This window comes from Bubalus kerabau, chromosome 21 (assembly GCF_029407905.1).
Source record: "Bubalus kerabau isolate K-KA32 ecotype Philippines breed swamp buffalo chromosome 21, PCC_UOA_SB_1v2, whole genome shotgun sequence".
NCBI classification, from domain to species: domain Eukaryota; kingdom Metazoa; phylum Chordata; class Mammalia; order Artiodactyla; family Bovidae; genus Bubalus; species Bubalus kerabau.
Window position 1 is genome coordinate 31,919,784 of NC_073644.1, and position 18,389 is coordinate 31,938,172.

The 18,389-nt window shown below is 36.9% G+C and overlaps 1 protein-coding gene across 1 annotated transcript in view; it reads left to right on the forward strand.

Moving 5' to 3' along the window:
• The window catches only part of CDH2 (cadherin 2), a 247,160-nt gene that overhangs the window by 171,547 nt on the left and 57,224 nt on the right, over nucleotides 1–18,389 (forward strand). Inside the window, exons 3-6 of the mRNA XM_055559737.1 lie at nucleotides 7,857–8,083; nucleotides 10,164–10,310; nucleotides 12,105–12,260; nucleotides 17,634–17,778. Of these exons, the coding sequence (XP_055415712.1) occupies nucleotides 7,857–8,083; nucleotides 10,164–10,310; nucleotides 12,105–12,260; nucleotides 17,634–17,778 (675 nt within the window). The remainder of the gene's footprint in view (nucleotides 1–7,856; nucleotides 8,084–10,163; nucleotides 10,311–12,104; nucleotides 12,261–17,633; nucleotides 17,779–18,389) is intronic.

An 18,389-nucleotide genomic window follows, 5' to 3' on the forward strand; every position in this document is an offset into this window, starting at 1 on the left:
GCTGCCGTCTATGGGGTCGCACAGGGTCAGACACGACTGAAGTGACTTAGCAGCAACAGAGTTGTTTTAAATTTGAATTATTCAGTGGATCAAGCTTGTTTTTTCAGTTGTCTAAAGCAGCTCATTTTCTTTTATCCTATGTTTTGAAATTCTGGAGTTTCTACTTTAAGTTATTTGAGCACTCAAGAAAAATTAATATTCTAATATAAAGAAGATTGTCAGAAAAAATATTTCAAATTGAGTTCCTTTTTTTAAAATAACAGAATTTCAACTTTATTACATGTAATAAAATATTATGGCTTTCGTGAAACACCAATTCAGTATCTCCATACATAGGATGTTTATGTAAAGTTATTGATTAAGTTATATTATCTGGCTCCTGCTAACATCATGTTGGAGTAATTCACTGGCACTCATGCTTGGCAGAGACTGAGGATATTCACAGCTATCTACTCCTTTCAAATATCTGATAATATAGCTGGTTAGTCCATCCCCTTGGGGGAATATTTTTTAAATTATTAATATACTATTGTTTAGAAAAGTTCTAAGTTTACAGAAAAATTGAGTGCAAAATACAGAGTTCATACCCCCCTTGAAAGTTTTCCCTGTTACTAACATCTTGCATTAATGTAGCACATTTGCTGCAACCAATAATGATACATTACTATAAATCCTTATTTTACTTTAGGATTCACCCTTAGTTGCGGCTTAGGCTATGGCTTTTGACAAATGCATAATGTCATGTATCTGCCATAACAGAAACATAGAGAATGGTTTCACTGCTAAGGATGTATTTTATTTTAAAATAAACATATCATCACCTTTTATTTAAAACCTATATATTAAAAATGATCAAACTGCTTCCTGTTTTGGAAAATGAAAGTTGAAAATATTATTAAGTTACTGAGAATTCTTTGCCTAACATCCATTAAGAAAATGTGTGAATAACAGAAGCAGCTTCGTTTCAGTGAACTATATATTTCTCCCCACAAGTCATATGACTGTGATGTTTGCTTTTCTCATTTTCAAAGTTAAATTTTAAATCTAATCTTACTAATTTTACCATGTCCCTTGGATATCTCTTTCTCCCTTTCACGTGGCTTCTGTCTATTCTCCTTTTTATTTTTAACCAACTTTTTTGGTAAACATATTCTGTCGTAGTCCTTCTGAAAACCTTTTGAAAGTCTATAAATAGTAAATAAATATATGAATTATAAATATATATTGGTGCTGTGACTAAGGTTCTATAGCATAATGGTTTTCCACTTTTTATTTTTCTGTTAATGTCTATGTTTCTATAAAAATTTTCATGTAAGTAAGGCTCAGCATTTGGTGCTAGGGCAGAAGTGAATCTTGTCAAATTTGAGAAAATATTCATGGTGCAGCTAAGTCAAAAGTGAACAAGACAGCATTGAATAAACATTGACCCATTGTTAATAAATGGAATTCATGTGTTACCCACTTGTTAGACTACAGAGTGGGTGGTTTAAACGACAGAAATTTATCTCACAGTTCTGGAGACTGGAAGTCTGAGATCAAGGTGCCAACGGGTTTGGATTTTCTCGAGATCTTTCTCCTTGTCTTCCAGATGGCCATCTTTCCCTGTGTCCATACAATGACCTTTCCTCTGTGTATATGTGCAACTATGTCCAAATTTCCTTTTCTTATAAGATGTCAGTAATACTGGATGAGGGTCTACTCATATGAGCTCATTTACCTTAATTACCTCTTTGAAAACCATATCTCCAAATACATTAAGTTCAGTCGCTCAGTCGTGTCCGATTCTTTGTGACTCCCAAATACATTGGGTTGGCCAAAATTTTGTTTGGGTTTTTCTGTAAGATGTTACAACCCAAATGAATATTTGGCCAGCCTAATACTTATATTCTGAGGTATTAGGAATTAGAATTTCAGCCTGTGAATTTAAGAGAAAGCAATCTAGTCCATAGTACCATTGAAGTTAGCAAGCTTTTTAATTTGCGTGACTTTGAAAGCAGTAAAACCTGGTAATTACTGATTAAGCATGTGAACGAGGTGCTGTTTGTGCATTAAATCACAACCACAGGATGAAGTCAGGACCAATATCTCACTAAGGAAAACTTTTTCAGTTGGCAGTGGACTTATTTTCAGTTAAGGTATTGATTTCACTCGTTGAATGTACAAAAAGAATTAATATCAATACAACACATTTACAGTTAATACAACACATAATACATCACAGTCCTTTAAAACTGAGTGATGCCCAAAACGTTGCTTATCTTAATATCAGAGCAATGAAAATTAGCATTTGTTTAAAAATCTCAGAATAGTTTGATGACAGAAGTATTAAACCAATGGGGACAAGGGTACTAGAAAAGCTAAAAGATTTTAAGTGACCACCTTTATGGTTTCCTCCAAAGTGTTTTCTCAGAGCCAGACTGTCTGGGGTCACACACTTCTCATTCGTAGGATCTGCAGTGACCCTTGGTAGGAAAAGGCACATTTTTTCAAAGGCCTCCATCTTTGCTGGCTTGTAGCTTTTTGACACCTGACTCCAAATAGGTAGCTGAGTAGCAGATGAGCCAAAGTCCTTGACAGTAGCAGTGAGTGTGAATTTTTTTCATCTGTCACACACACTCACAAGTCCCTAAGGGGCTCAGTTCCTCCCCTCTGTGGGACCTTTAGGCTGTACTCCAATCGAAGAACTCCTTTTTAATATGCTAGTTACTTTGATACTTTCAAAGATTTAAACGTGGCACTGTTCTCTTCCCAAGCATCTACCAAGCCTCTTTATCATTGATTTACTTTTATTGTTTATTAAAGGTTTAAGACATATGAGTTGAGTTAGATCCTTTCGTGTTTTTGTAGGGCAAGCAAACACAAGGAGTCAAGCAGCATGGAGTGTAGATGGATTTCTGAATTTTCTGCCCTGTCCGTAGAACAGAGAGAACAACTCTCACTTTGGGTGGTTATTCTTTAGGTTAAAGTAGATAACCTAACCTTAAGTGTTTTTTTAAGTGCCTAGCATTCAACAAGTATTAATTCATTTTCTTTCATAACCCAACCACCTAAACAAAGTCAAATTATTGCAAGTCCCTGGGTTTTGTTGTTGTTGTTGAGTATTGCTATAATAGGCTGCTGCTGCTGCTGCTAAGTCGCTTCCTGCTTTCTAGTATTTTTTTTTAATTTAGATATTAATCTATATAATTGGTCTGTAGTATTTAATGAATATTTATTCTGTCCTATCACTGTTAAGTGTCAAAGAAACAAAAGAACTCAGACTCACTGTCAGGAAGCCACAGTGAGGTTATGGTCCACTTACAGAGACAAGATCTAGTCACATGAAATCATTAATAAGTAGACATTACTTATTATAATTATTATTATAATAAACAAAGTGCTAATATGTATTTCTATGGACAGGAAACATAGGAACACTTTTTTTTTTTTTTTAATTTCAGAGCCTTCCCAAATAAGGGCACAGGCTGCCATTTTTCTAAGGACATCCAAGAGGCCCCTTTCCCTGACTCTGAAGCTGTGGCTAGGAGAAAGGGGAGAGGAGTGGTCCAGGCCCAGAAAAGGTGATAAATATGAGTGTAGGGGCTTCCCAGGTGGTTCAGTGGGTAAAGAACCCACCTGCAATGCAGGAAATGCAAGAGATGCAGTTTCTGTCCCTGGGTTGGGATGATCCCCTGGAGGAGGACATGGCTACCCACTCCAGTATTCTTGCCTGGAGAATCCCATGGACAGAGGAGCCTGGCGGGGTACAGTCCATAGGGTCACAAAGATCAGACACTGCTGAAGGGACTGAGCACCCATGCGTAGAATGTGGGCCACAGCAATGTGGAAACTGGCTGAGAAATCTGTCTGACTGGGCAGAATAAATTGTAGAAGATGATGTATTGCGTTAGTGAAAAAGTTCGGTTGGGTTTTTCTGTAAGATGGAAAAACAGGAAAAAAAAACCTGTTCAACTTTTCGACCAACCCAATAGATAAAACCAAAAAGACCAAGTGACTAAGAATTAAGAGAGCATTGTATACTAGGTCAAAGAGTTAACATATAATATTGCAGGCAGGGAGGAGAAAATCACTGCAGATGTTTAGTCTAGAAGTGGACACGCAGTGACCTGGAGCAGGAGAAAGACCACCCACGCAGGCAGATGCAACAATCCAGGTGTGAATGGATGAGGAATACCAGACTGTAAAAGTCAACAAGAAAGTGCAGAAAAGTGTTTAACGTTTCTCATCCACATTGTATGTTTTTAAGTATGGTGAATACCTTTTGTGATATAAAAGGGAATTTTTATACAAGAAGATGCTGAAGTCTTTCATTTTGATTTCTCAGCAGGGCTCCCCTAAACAATTTGACTTTTCATTTTGTTGTCTTAATAAAAGACAAGCAGTAGATGGCATTGTTTTATAGAAAAGATTCCCATGTTTCATTTTTAAATCACATGGCATGTAAGATGGGGTAATTAAGTTATCTTCTGGGATATTTCTACTTCAAAGACAAATATTTTGACTTATCATAATCTAGTGTGAGATACAACTTTTCATTTTGCAATGTTTGAAAGATGAAGGATGGTATATGTGGATTATGTGGGAAAATAATATATTCAGTGAAGTATTTTATGACTGTTATCAAGGATTTTACGGTTACTTAGGGTAATAAGCTTGCATGTTATTTGTGGTCTGGTGTGCATCTCAGTGAATTTATGCTGATGAAAACAAAAGAATTTAATTAATTCACATGTGGGTGGGAGTTCAAAAAATGAACGTAGGTCCTTGGAAAATGCAAAAAATATATATGATTTTACTTTGTTATGTGTGACTATTAATTGAATTCCAAAATGTATCCAGTGTAATTGTGGTCAGAACATAACCTCACATGTTTACAGAAGTGAAAAATTATTTTTTTTCTTTGATCCTTTTATGTTCTTCCCATAGAATTTTTCTTCAAAAAGAATGATTAAGAATTTCAAAGAAAATCATCTTCCGTGGAGAATATTTTTATTATAATTTTATTTTGGCTTGAATAGGTCTAGTTCTACATTTATAAGTACGTGGTTTAACCTTTGTTTTGTTTCCAGTGAGACATAAGCTGCTTGATGTTGCCTTTAAGAAAGCATTCATTTTTTTCAACTTTTAAGTCATTACATGTAAGATAGAGCTAATTAAGATATTGACTTTTTTTTTTTCATTTTTTTCTATTCTTAAGACATTTTCAGTTGTTTATTTTGAGATGTACCTTTATTTTCATTTGTTTGAAAACCTACAGAACGGTTAGTACTTCATAAAGCTAGGATAAACACCACAAGAGCTAGAAGTGGCCAATTAATCACCTTTTAAGTACCATGAGGTTTTGTCGTTCTGGAGCATAGTGGGCATTCAGTATTGATGAATATTATTGCTTTATTCCTTTCAGAATTTATTCCAAAATTATATATTAAGGCTGCATGCCAGGAAACATGCAGGGTATACAAGATAGCTAAGAAAATTTGCTCTGAAGTTCTTGCACTGTGAGTGTCAGGCGTGGCTTTAGAACTATGGTGATGAGTTCAGGTTGCTACACAAAGACTGAAAAGCAGTAATTTTTTCTGCCCTCAGTGACTCTGGAGCTGAGATGTATAGTATCAGTAGAAGTTTGTTAGGGAATGGAAGGCAGCATCGGTGAGACCTGGAAAGGAACAGGTATTCCTGAGGGTCCAGAATCCAGGAGCTTGTGGAAGGAAGAGGAAGACTTTGGAACAAGGAGATGCTGGGGAATAACTCAGAACATCTGACATTCTCTAGAAAGAAAATTCCTGAAACAGAACTACCATATGATCCAGCAATTCCACTCCTGAGTATAAATCTTAAAAAAAAAAAAAAAAAGAAAAGAAAAGAAAGAAAGACTCTTTTGAAAAGAAAACATGCACTCAGGTGATCATTGCAGCATTATTTACAGTTGCCAAGATATGGACGCAACCTAAGTGTCCATCAACAGATGAATGGATAAAGAAGATGTGATGTGACATATATATAAAATGGAATACTACTCAGCCATACCTAGAGTGAAGTTTTGCCACTTGTAGCAACATGGATGGACTTGGAGGGGATTACACCAAGTGAAATAAGTTAGAAAAAGACAGCTACTATATTATATCACTTATATGTGGAATCAAAAATTAAAATTAACTAGTGACTATAACAAAAAAAGAAGCAGACTCACAGATAAAGAGAACAATCTAGTGGTTACCAGTGGGGAGTGAAGTGAGGGGAAATTTAGGGATGGAGAAGTAGTAGGTACAAACTGTTGGGTGTAAGACAGGCTAAAAGGATGTATTGCTTCGCTGGTGGCTCAGCCAGTAAAGAAATCCGCCTGCAAGGCAGGAGACACGGGTTCGATCCCTGTGTCAGGAAGATCCCCTGGAGGGGAGGGCATAGTATCCCACTCAGTATTCTTGCCTGGAGAATCCCATGGACAGAGGAGCCTCATGGGCTGTATATAGTCCCTGGATCGCAAAGAGTCTGACACGACTGAAGCGATTTGGCATGCACGGCACGTGAAACATGGGAAATGTAAATAATATTTTAAAATAACTATAAACCGAGTGTAACCTTTAAAAGTTGTATAAAAATTTCAAGATAACAATTCTTTGACTAATGTAAAAATAAAATTTTTGCATTTCATGTTCAGTTCAGTCACGCAGTCGTGTCCCACTCTTTGTGACGCCATGGACTGTAGCACGCTAGGCTTCCTCATCCTTCACCATCTCCTGGAGTTTGCTCAAACTCACATCCATCGAGTTGGTGAGGCCATCCAACTATCTCATCCTCTGTTGTCCGCTTCTCCTCCTGCCTTCATTCTTTCCCAGCATCAAGGTCTTTTCCAATGAGTAACATTTCATGTTACTAAGTTTTATTCTACCCTAAGCTTATTTAACTTACATGCAGAGTACATCATGAGAAACACTGGGCTGAAAGAAGCACAAGCTGGAATCAAGATTGCCAGGAGAAATATCAATAACCTCAGATATGCAGATGACACCACCCTTATGGCAGAAAGTGAAGAGGAACTAAAAAGCCTCTTGATGAAAGTGAAAGAGGAGATTGAAAAAGTTGGCTTAAAGCTCAACATTCAGAAAACAAAGATCATGGCCTCTGGTCCCATCACTTCATGGGAAATAGATGGGGAAACAGTGGAAACAGTGTCAGACTTTATTTTTCTGGGCTCCAAAATCACTGCAGATGGTGATTGCAGCCATGAAATTAAAAGACGTGTACTCCTTGGAAGGAAAGTTATGACCAACCTAGATAGCATATTCAAAAGCAGAGACATTACTTTGCCAATAAAGGTCCGTCTAGTCAAGGCTATGGTTTTCCCAGTGGTCATGTATGGATGTGAGAGTTGGACTGTGAAGAAAGCTGAGCACTGAAGAATTGAGGCTTTTGAACTGTGGTGTTGGAGAAGACTCTTGAGAATCCATTGGACTGCAAGGAGATCCAACCAGTCCATTCTAAAGGAGATCAGTCCTGGGTGTTCTTTGCAAAGACTGATGCTAAAGCTGAAACTCCAATACTTTGGCCACCTCATGCGAAGAGTTGACTCATTGGAAAAGACTCTGATGCTGGGAGGGATTAGGGGCAGGAGGAGAAGGGGACGACAGAAGATGAGATGGCTGGATGGCATTACGGACTCGAAGGATATGAGTTTGGGTGAACTCCGGGAGTTGGTGATGGACAGGGAGGCCTGGCATGCTGCAATTCATGGGGTCGCAAAGAGTCGGACACGACTGAGCGACTGAACTGAACTGAACTGAAGCTGGATATAGATTTAGATGGATAATTGTTTTTGCCTTTGTAATATAATTAATTTTATTTATTTATTTTTACAGTGAAGTTTAGCAACTGCAATGGGAAAAGAAAAGTACAGTATGAGAGCAGCGAGCCAGCAGATTTTAAGGTGGATGAAGATGGTATGGTGTATGCCGTGAGAAGCTTCCCCCTCTCCTCTGAACACTCGAAGTTCCTGATATATGCTCAAGACAAAGAGACTCAGGAAAAGTGGCAAGTAGCAGTAAAACTGAGCCTCAAACCAGCCTTACCTGAGGATTCAGTGAAGGTAGAGTATCTAAGTATGGCTTTGGATGGACTTAATCAGGATTGTACAGTTTGAACTATGTGCATACTTTGCATCAGATCAATGAGTGGCCAGTATTGGAATTTTTATCAACTTCAGTTGCTGCAGTACTATTTTGCTGTTTGTTTGTTTTTTTTAATTTTACAGGATACTTTAGATTAAATGTTTTATCAGCAGTCCTAAACTGTATTTGAAAGATTTGTTTATACTTTGAGATTTATAACTTAAATTTACTTAGAAATAGTTGTTTGTTTTAAATTACTTAGAAGCTTTACAAGCTGTCAAATTTAACCACAAGATAAACAGTTGTTTATAAGTTGTCATCAAACAAACTTATGGCAGGGGAAGTAGAGATTTACAGTAGTAACAGGAAAACATTTCTGCCAAGGAGTATTGGGTTTTTGTCTTGTCCCTCAATAATCAAATTGGGGAATTTGAATTATTTATGCTATGGGCGTGACTTTTAGGAATAATACACTCCTTCTGGTGGAAATTGCTGTAAGACAAGATAAAACAAATAAGATACACTTTTTTAAATTTTATTTTATTTAACTTTAAAATATTGTATTGGTTTTGCCATATATCAAAATGAATCTGCCACAGGTATACATGTGTTCCCCATCCTGAACCCTCCTCCCTCCTCCCTCCCCGTACCATCCCTCTGGGTCGTCCCAGTGCACCAGCCCCAAGCATCCAGTATCGTGCATCGCAACACTTTTAACGGAAAATTTATTTCAACTGAACATTTGCTAAGTACTTCTTTTGTGTAAGCCACTATTTTAAGGATTTTAAATAAGATACAATAACTTCTTCAGTAAAGTTATGATAACACTATTAGTTTCTGAATATTATAGTTCTTTGAGTTAATTGGAAATAAATATGGGGGCGATGCCATATTCATATAATTGGTCTGTGATTTTATGAACTATAACTGTTACATTAAAATATAAGAATACACATATTCATTGTTGGTATTGTAAATGTGAGAGCCACAGCAATAATCAAATGTGAATAGATATTAGAGAAAAAGATATCATTTTTTCTCTTATACCAATGTTAGACTTTCATTATGTGAAATGTAATTTGTTAATCTATTAACTGTGAAGGGAAATCATGTCATTTGGGTAATATAAAATAAGGATCTGGTAACTAATTGAATGAAAAGATGCTTTTGTTGTTGTTGAGGATTCACTGTGTTCCAGCAAACCAGCTTGGATGTTTGCATTGAAGCAGCGTGGGCTAATGGCTAAAATGTCCACAGATACAGGGAAAAACAGAAGAAAATGTTGACATCCAGCAGAGATTAATACCCCATGTGCAAAGTGGGTCATCTATAGCATCCATCATAGCTGACATAGGTTTAGAATAATTACAGCATTAATTCTGTGGGATTTAATAGGGTCATAAATATTTGAGACGTTCCTTAGCAGTATGTATTAAACTTCTCTTGGAATTCAAATTATATTTTAGCACATCAAGATCTAAATTTAATGTACAGTAGCACATTACCTGAACTGTGGTTTAAACTAATGAGAAATGTATAAAGGGTACTATTAAATTTTGCTCAATGTTAACTACTATCTAAGATGGTTTATAGAAACTGCAAATAGTTTACACAGCTGAGCCACCTAATACATTGTTTGGTATTTCATTTTTCAATAAACAGTGTCACCCACAATTTTATGGTGAAATTGGAAAAAATCGCTCAATTGTGTCCAGCTCTTTGTGACCCCATGGACTATACAGTCCATGGAATTCTCCAGGCCAGAATACTGGAGTGGATAGCTGTTCCCTTCTCCAGGGGATCTTCCCAACCCAGGGATCGAACCCAGGTCTCCCGCGTTGCAGGTGGATTCTTTACCAGCTGAGCCACCAGGGAAGCCCACAATTTTATGGTGCTTTCTATTATTTTAATAGGGGGATGAGGACAGGGCCTCCAGACTTATTTTCTTGCCTATAATAAAGTGTGATTCTATACTTACGGGTATCCATTGATATTGATGTACTTTCAGAAAGTGTTTTTCTAGTACTCAGGAATGTCTTCTTGTATTTTCATGTGAAGGAATCACGAGAAATAGAAGAAATAGTGTTTCCAAGACAAGTGACTAAGCACAATGGCTACCTGCAAAGGCAGAAGAGAGACTGGGTTATCCCTCCCATCAACTTGCCAGAAAACTCCAGAGGGCCTTTTCCTCAAGAGCTCGTCAGGGTAGGGTGACACGATTTCACTGATCTCTGTGGCATGTGTTCAGTGTATGTTAGAAGTGCTTCTGTCTCTTTTTTCCACAAAGTAGAGTTTAAGACATGTGTGTACTATTTTGTATTGATGAAATGTCTCTAGGGTTGTAAAGAGTCTCTTTTTCATTACCTTGGGTTATTTACAGGCAGAGCTTTCTGTGGGTCCGTCCAGTGTGCCATGGATGCTGAAGTTTGTTCGGTGTCTGAATATATACACCCTAGTCGCACAGAGTCAGACACGACTGAAACGACTTAGCAGCAGCAGCAGCAGCAGCTCCCTCATGCATTCACACCCACACTGTACCCTTCCCCTTCCACCTTATCTTCCCTGTCTGAAAGCTGCATTCCCCATGATGATCTTTGCCCTCTACAGATAGCTTCTGGGCCAAAGAAAAAATAAAGGGGCAATCATTGCTAAAAATGCTGGTACTGAGTGCATTTGAGAGATTTTTAAAGAAATAAAAAAATGACCTCTGATACCATTAACAGACTCCCTGGGGCTGCACAAAAAACATAGGCTTTCAGATTTGAAGAGCAAGGTTTTTTTTTTTCCAGTTACTCTGAATGCATACTATCAGACCCAGGGGGGGAAAAACATGACAGACATTTCTATATGCTTAGTAAAATTAGCAACTTGTTATTTATTACAAAAAGAAAATGAGACAACTAGCTGTATTCTCAAATTTAGTAGAAAGTAATGTTTCTGTATATGATTAATTTAGCATTTCAATACATACTTACTGAAGGCTGTATTTTTTAATGTCATTTATTTGTGTTGTCCAGTCTATGGTAATATGTATTATAATTAAGTTTAACAGTGAAATATGTAACCTCCAAATCAAGGTGTTTTCTGTGTTTCTACTTTAATAGAGAATGAGAAAATTAAAGAATTTTGCCTTAACTAAAAAAACAAGACAAAAACTGGATTCTATTACTGGATTAAAAGTATTTGTCTAATATACAGATATTTCTTTTTACCACCTCCAAACAGTATTGCTCAAATGCCCTTTTTTCTGTCCTATTCTTCCTCCCTTTCTGCAGCCTGTTTCTATGATGTTAGGAACATCAAAGGACATTTATGTTCCACTCATCTGTAAGCTTATTTTGCCAGGAAATGTTGTATTTGGAGGAGAAAGCAGTGAGCCTGTAACAGATATAATTTTTATGCATAAGAGAATCTATTATAAAATCATTTCTTGCATGTTTTGTTATTAATAAAGAATTTGGGGTATTGGGTGCCAACTTAATATGGGAAGCTTTGGTTGCAATGAAAAACATCAGCACAATGCAAGTACAGAAATCTGACTCCCAGGCTCAACCATAATCTTAGAGTTCCCACCTGAGGCTCTTTCACACTATGAATAGACAGTTATTTCTTGTCCTAATTGATGCAAAAAAGTAAATAGTTTTTTTCTTCATTAAATTGGACACCTGTTACTGGGTTAAATATTCTAACCTCCAAATTTCCAGGAGAGACTTGGATTCTGTTTAAAAATGGACACTCCTTAATTTTGACTTTTGTGCTGCTCCTAGTGAGTGTTCTTTGGATGTTAACATTGGCCCAGTCCTTCTAGTGACAGGTGACATCTCTTTTGAAGCCCATCACCAGGAAGCAAGAACAAGAAATAGGACTGGGAGAGCTTCAAGAATTTTATGGGAAGAAATGGTGTATGTTTGGAAGAGGCCATGAGGTGTAGCATGCTCTGTCTCTGATAATGAGCTCGTTTAGTCCCTTGTTTAATGTGACTGTCTTCTTGACCCTCAGATCAGATCCGATAGAGATAAAAACCTTTCTCTGCGGTACAGCGTAACTGGGCCAGGAGCTGACCAGCCTCCAACTGGTATCTTCATTATCAACCCCATCTCAGGTCAGCTGTCAGTAACCAAGCCTCTGGATCGTGAGCTGATAGCCCGGTTTCATGTAAGATTTCAACCAGCTGTTAATTCTTTGTATTAACACTCTTCCAAATACGTGCAAGGTTTAACATTTGTCTCTCATATTAGTCTTAAAGCTTTGATCCTGAATGTTTTAATGCCAGAAATGTATCTGTAGCCTTTTCAATTTAATATTTTTTTTATTTTTATAAAACAATTGTTTTTATAAAATTTATGAATGCTCATGATAAACAATGCCAAGGAAAAACTAAAAATTGCCTTAAGTCATATTACTATGACTTTGCATGCTGATACTTGCCTTCAGATATGTGGTTAAGAACTTACAAGAACAAATTGCCATGAAAGGGATCAAAGCTATTTCATGTAAATTACATACCGATCATTACATTTTTAATAGCTGTATAGTATTCCACTGAATGTATATAAACTATAATTTTAACAGCAGTTTCTTATAAAAATATTGGTTTGGCCCAAAAGTTCATTTGGGTTTGTTGTAAGACTTCATAGCAAAACCCTGATGAACATTTTAGCCAACCAAGTACATTTATGTTTGTCAGTTTATCTCCTGATACTATGATTACCATTAATTAGCATCATACAAAATGGATAGCGTATTTTCATTGTGTTATTTGTTGATCATATTATCTCCAGAAAGACGTGCCATTTTTATCTACCTACTGAGAATTAAGATTTCCCTTTTCTGCATAACCCTGCCAATACTTGGTTTCATTAACCTGCCAATCTGAGCAATCATTTCTTAGATATACTATCCAGTTATATTTCTTATGCTAATTTTATGTTACTTTTCTGTTTTATTCATTTCTTGATTGAGTTATAACAGCTTTTGTATATAGTTGTGCTGTGTGTGCTTAGTCACTCAGTCGTGTCTGACTCTTTGCAGCCCCATGGACGTTAGCCCAACAGGCTCCTTTGTCCATGGGGATTCTCCAGGCAAGAACACTGGAGTGGGTTGCCATGCCCTGCTCAAGTGGATCTTCCCAACCCAGGGATCAGATCCAGGTCTCCCACATTGCAGCCTCCTGCAATTCTTTACCATCTGAGCCACCAGGGAAACCCTTATATGTAGTTATATGTTCCTGTTTTTAAATATATGTATGTATTTAAACGGAGAAGGCAATGGCACCCCACTCCAGCACTCTTGCCTGGAAAATCCCATGGACGCAGGAGCCTGGTGGGCTGCAGTCTATGGGATCACTAAGAGTCGGACATGACTAAGCGACTTCCTTTCACTTTTCACTTTCATGCATTGGAGAAGGAAATGGCAACCCACTCCAGTATTCCTGCCTGGAGAATCCCAGGGATGGGGGAGCCTGGTGGGCTGCCGTCTATGGGGTCACACAGAGTCGGACACGACTGAAGCAACTTAGTAGTAGTAGTAGTATGTATTTAAAACTGATTTTCCCAATTAAAAATTGTATTGAGTATTTAAAAAATCAAGAATTAATACTAAAGTATAAATTCCAGAAAGCATTTTTCTTTCCTTTTTTTCTAGCCATGCTTGCCCATTTTTCTGGAAGAGGATTTCAACGATTTTTTTTCATGTGTTTAATAGAGAAACCTAAATTGATCTTTATTCCTACTCCAATTTCTATATGAATAGCTAATAAAACTTTTAATTAAAGTATCATTTTCTCTTAGAAAAGAATATAGGTACAATGTAAAAACTTTTCAAATAATACAGTATTAGTAATAAAGTAAGAAGAATTTGCAATCCCAGTACATAAACTAGTCACTTTTCTTTAAGTTTGGTAATATTCTGTAAGATGTTTCTTTGTGTATAGATTCATAAATATATTTTTTTGAAATTGGGATTATTCTCTGAAACCAACTTTTGTCACTTAGCAATCATAAGATTTAGCATCTTTCCACATCTGGAATCATTATTTGTTTCTATTATTAGTTTTGATTGCTTGCTCTAACATAATTGTAACTAATTACCTACTGGCAGATACTTGGATGATTTAGTTCTTTCTACTTTATTTTACAACTATAAATCATGCAGCAATGAACAGCTTTCTGTACATTTTCCCATTATGTCCTCAGAAAAAAATTCCTAAAATTGGAATTATTTGATAAATATAGTGAAATTGTTCTCTTTAAGAGTTGTATTGTGTTCCAGTACCTCCCCACTATAAAATAGATACTTGTCATTCCATATCAATTCCAGGCATTATTTATTTATTGCCAGTGCTATTTCTGAAAAATTTATCTTGATGCTTTAAGTTGCATGTGTTGAATATCCAATTAAAGTAAATTCCCTATTCCCGTCTTAGGTTGAATTTGGGGTGGGAAAGTTGTTACCTTTTCCTCCATCCACTTATAATAACCTTTTATCTACTAGAGATGTTGATACATGATTTTCATATATTTCCTTTGTTGTTATTTGTTTTCAAACTTTGCTTATAATTTTTCCCTCACTATAACTTACAGTTGTTACGTTATGATATTTGTCATTGTTTTGATTTTATCGTGCATTCTGGCTTTATTTTTATTAATTGTTGGCTGTGCTGAGTCTCTGTTATTGCGTGGGCTTTTCTCTAGATGTGGTGAGCCTACTCTCTAGTTGTGGCACTCAGGCTTCTCTTTGCAGTGGCTTCTTTTCTTGCAGAGCACAGTCTCTAGGGTGCGAGAGCTTCAGTAGTTGTGGCTCCCAGGCTCTAGAGCACAAGCTAAATCGTTGTGGCACATGTGCTTTAGCTGCTCTGCGACATGTGGGATCTTAGCTCACAGACCAGAGATCAAACCAGCATCTCCTGAATTGGCAGGTGAATTCTTTACCATTGAGCCACCAGGGAAGCCCCCCATTCTGGCTTTCTGGAGATGTTTAAAAAGATCTTTCCTACTCCAAGATGCTAATCTCCTGCATTTTATCTGTTTTATTTATTTATTTATATTTGCATCTAAATGTTTAACCTCTGTGGAGTTTATTTTAGTAAAAGAAGAAAGGTATATAGACCGACTTTGCTTTTCCTTTATGGCCAGCCCAGTTGTCTCAACACTATATGTATTGATTTAGTATTCCAATTGATTCAGCATCAATGTCATGATCATACTTAGTTGTCCCATACTTTTTATGTCACTTATGCTAATGTGTTTTTTAGACTATTTTTCTCAATATATTTTTTGAATTTTTGCACTTGTACAAACTTTTTAAATTATATAAGTTTTGAAAATTATTATATTCAAAAGCAGAGACATTACTTTGCCAACAAAGGTCCGTCTAGTCAAGGCTATGGTTTTTCCTGTGGTCATGTATGGATGTGAGAGTTGGACTGTGAAGAAGGCGGAGCGCCGAAGAATTGATGCTTTTGAACTGTGGTGTTGGAGAAGACTCTTGAGAGTCCCTTGGACTGCAAGGAGATCCAACCAGTCCATTCTGAAGGAGATCAGCCCTGGGATTTCTTTGGAAGGAATGATGCTAAAGCTGAAACTCCAGTACTTTGGCCACCTCATGCGAAGAGTTGGCTCATTGGAAAAGACTCTGATGCTGGGAGGGATTGGGGGCAGGAGGAGAAGGGGACGACAGAGGATGAGATGGCTGGATGGCCTCACTGACTCAATAGACGTGAGTCTGAGTGAACTCCAGGAGTTGGTGATGGACAGGGAGGCCTGGCGTGCTGCGATTCATGGGGTCGCAAAGAGTCGGACACGACTGAGCGACTGATCTAATCTGATCTGATCTGATATAGACAGATATAGACATATGATAGAGCAAGACACCCTAGACATAAACTGGCAAATAACATGTGAAAAACTAAAAATGCGTTTTAAATCCTAAGTATCACTCAATTCTCTCCTCCCAAGGACCTTGATTGTTTTACCAGCCAATTCTCTTAAAAGCCTTAATGAACACATAATTCTAATGCTTTTTATTAATACATTGTTCTAAAATATAAAGAAGTTTTCAAGCCTTTTACAAAACAGCATCACGTTAATACGGCAACTTAGTAAAGGTGGCAGGGCTTCCCAGGTGACGCAGTGGTAAAGAATCCACCCGCCAATGCAGGCGATTCAAAAGAGGCGAATTTGATCCCTGGGTCGGGAAGATCCCCTAGCATAATAGCTACCCACTCCAGTATTTCTGGCTGGCAAATTCCATGGACAGAGGAGCCTGGAGGGTTACACTCCATGGGGTTGCACAGAATAGGACATGACTGAGCACACACACGGATGGAGTAAAGTAGCATACAGTAGACCAGTCTCTAATTAGACTATCCTGTAATTTATGAATACAAAAAATACCAATCCAAAAATTTGAAATATTTCTTCTGTATGAATTCTTACTGGCTGAAGTCATGTGGTTAAATCTCAAAAAATAAATATTTTCAGGTCAGTGTTGGGGTAAATTCTTGCTCTCCAGATTCTCACTACTTGCACATAAATGAGCAATATTGATAACAAAATAGAATTAATTATAGAATGGCAGGGACAGTTCAGTATTAAAATCTCTTAATGTAATATATTAAATAAGTCAAGGGAAAAAGAGACTCTGTATATGTTGAAAAGGCTTGTCTAATAAAATTTACAGTTTCATGTGCTAAATAACCTCAAAATTGAAAAAAAGATATGTTAATGCTTCTTTAAGTTGATAAAGCATATCCAGCAGAAACCAGTAGCCAGCATCATACTTAACAGGAAAATCATAGAAGCACCGCCTTTAAAAAGAAACAGTTCAATGGAACACTACACAGCCTTTGAAAAGATTGAAATGGTTTTCTATGTGCTGGATGAAAAGATTTTGAAGATATTTTTCCAAGAGTAACTGAGTGATTATATTTGTTTAGAAAGGAAGAAAAAAGCTAAAATTTCTAGAAGGATACCTGTAATACTGAGAACTCAACCTTGGGAGAGGAACAAAGTGTCTTATGTACTTTTACTGTTTATGAGTGAATGACTTTTACAATAAAAAGAGTCAAAATTCCATGTGCACACTTCATTCTTTCCGAATTCTCATCTTTTCTCTTGTTCTCTATGAGTTCTTTAGGCCAGTTCCACATTTTTAATTACCCTGACTCTTTTGTATGGATTTAGCGAAAGGATTTGGAAGCTGGACAGAACTGGCTTAGGACAGGGGCTCTGTCAATAAACTGAGTAAAGTTACTTAGCTTTTCTGAAGCTCAATTTCTTTGCCTTCAAAGGTGGATTGTTTCTGCTTCACTCTTTAGTGTACAGATTAGAGTCATAGAGCTCTGAGCAAGATGCCTATCAGCTATATCTCCCTTAATAATATAGTTTGGCTAACTTGTATTTTGATGGGAAGAATAGCTTTTGGTTTTCATCCATCTGTGCTGTTTAGGGCTATGGTTATGGTATCTTTTATCTTCTCACAGGAGACCTAAATCCATTAAATCATTTCATTTTCTAATTACTCTTACAGTTGAGGGCACATGCAGTGGATATTAATGGAAACCAAGTGGAGAACCCCATCGACATTGTCATCAACGTTATTGACATGAATGATAACAGACCTGAGTTCTTACACCAGGTTTGGAATGGGACAGTTCCTGAGGGATCAAAGCCGGGTAAGTTGGAAGATCATAATTTGGAGGTTCCTTGAGGAAATACAATGTTATCCAGCCCTCGTATATAAGCTAGATGAGAAATCATGTGAGCCTTTAGTGTCATTTTCTTTCATTCATGCTGCTTTTAGGCAAGACTTAATTCATTATATTTAATTTTTTTAATTTAATTTTGAATTTAAGAAAGCCTCGACATTTAAACTTAACGCTATATATTTCCTTCACCATCTATACTGGTTTGTACATAAGCCAATTTATAGATATAACTGTGTCTTAAACTGGCACTTTTCCTGGTTCAGATACACTTGTCTGTATCTCAGAAGAGTAGAGGGGTGGAGCAGCTGGGGTGGGAAGGCAGGGCTGTGCGGGAAGTTCAACCATCTGTGGCTCTGTCTGAGTCACATTTTAGAGTCGAGTTCGTCGGTATTTTAAAATACAGGAAAAAAAAAATCAAAGCATGTTAAACATATCTTTACTAAAACACAAGGCTTATACATATATTCTAAGGATAAATAAACGTTGTGCTTTTTTGCCTGGGGAAGGCTTTTGGTTTTTTAAAATCATTCATTGGTCCTTTTTCCTCTATTATTTCCAATTTCATAGAATTATCATTT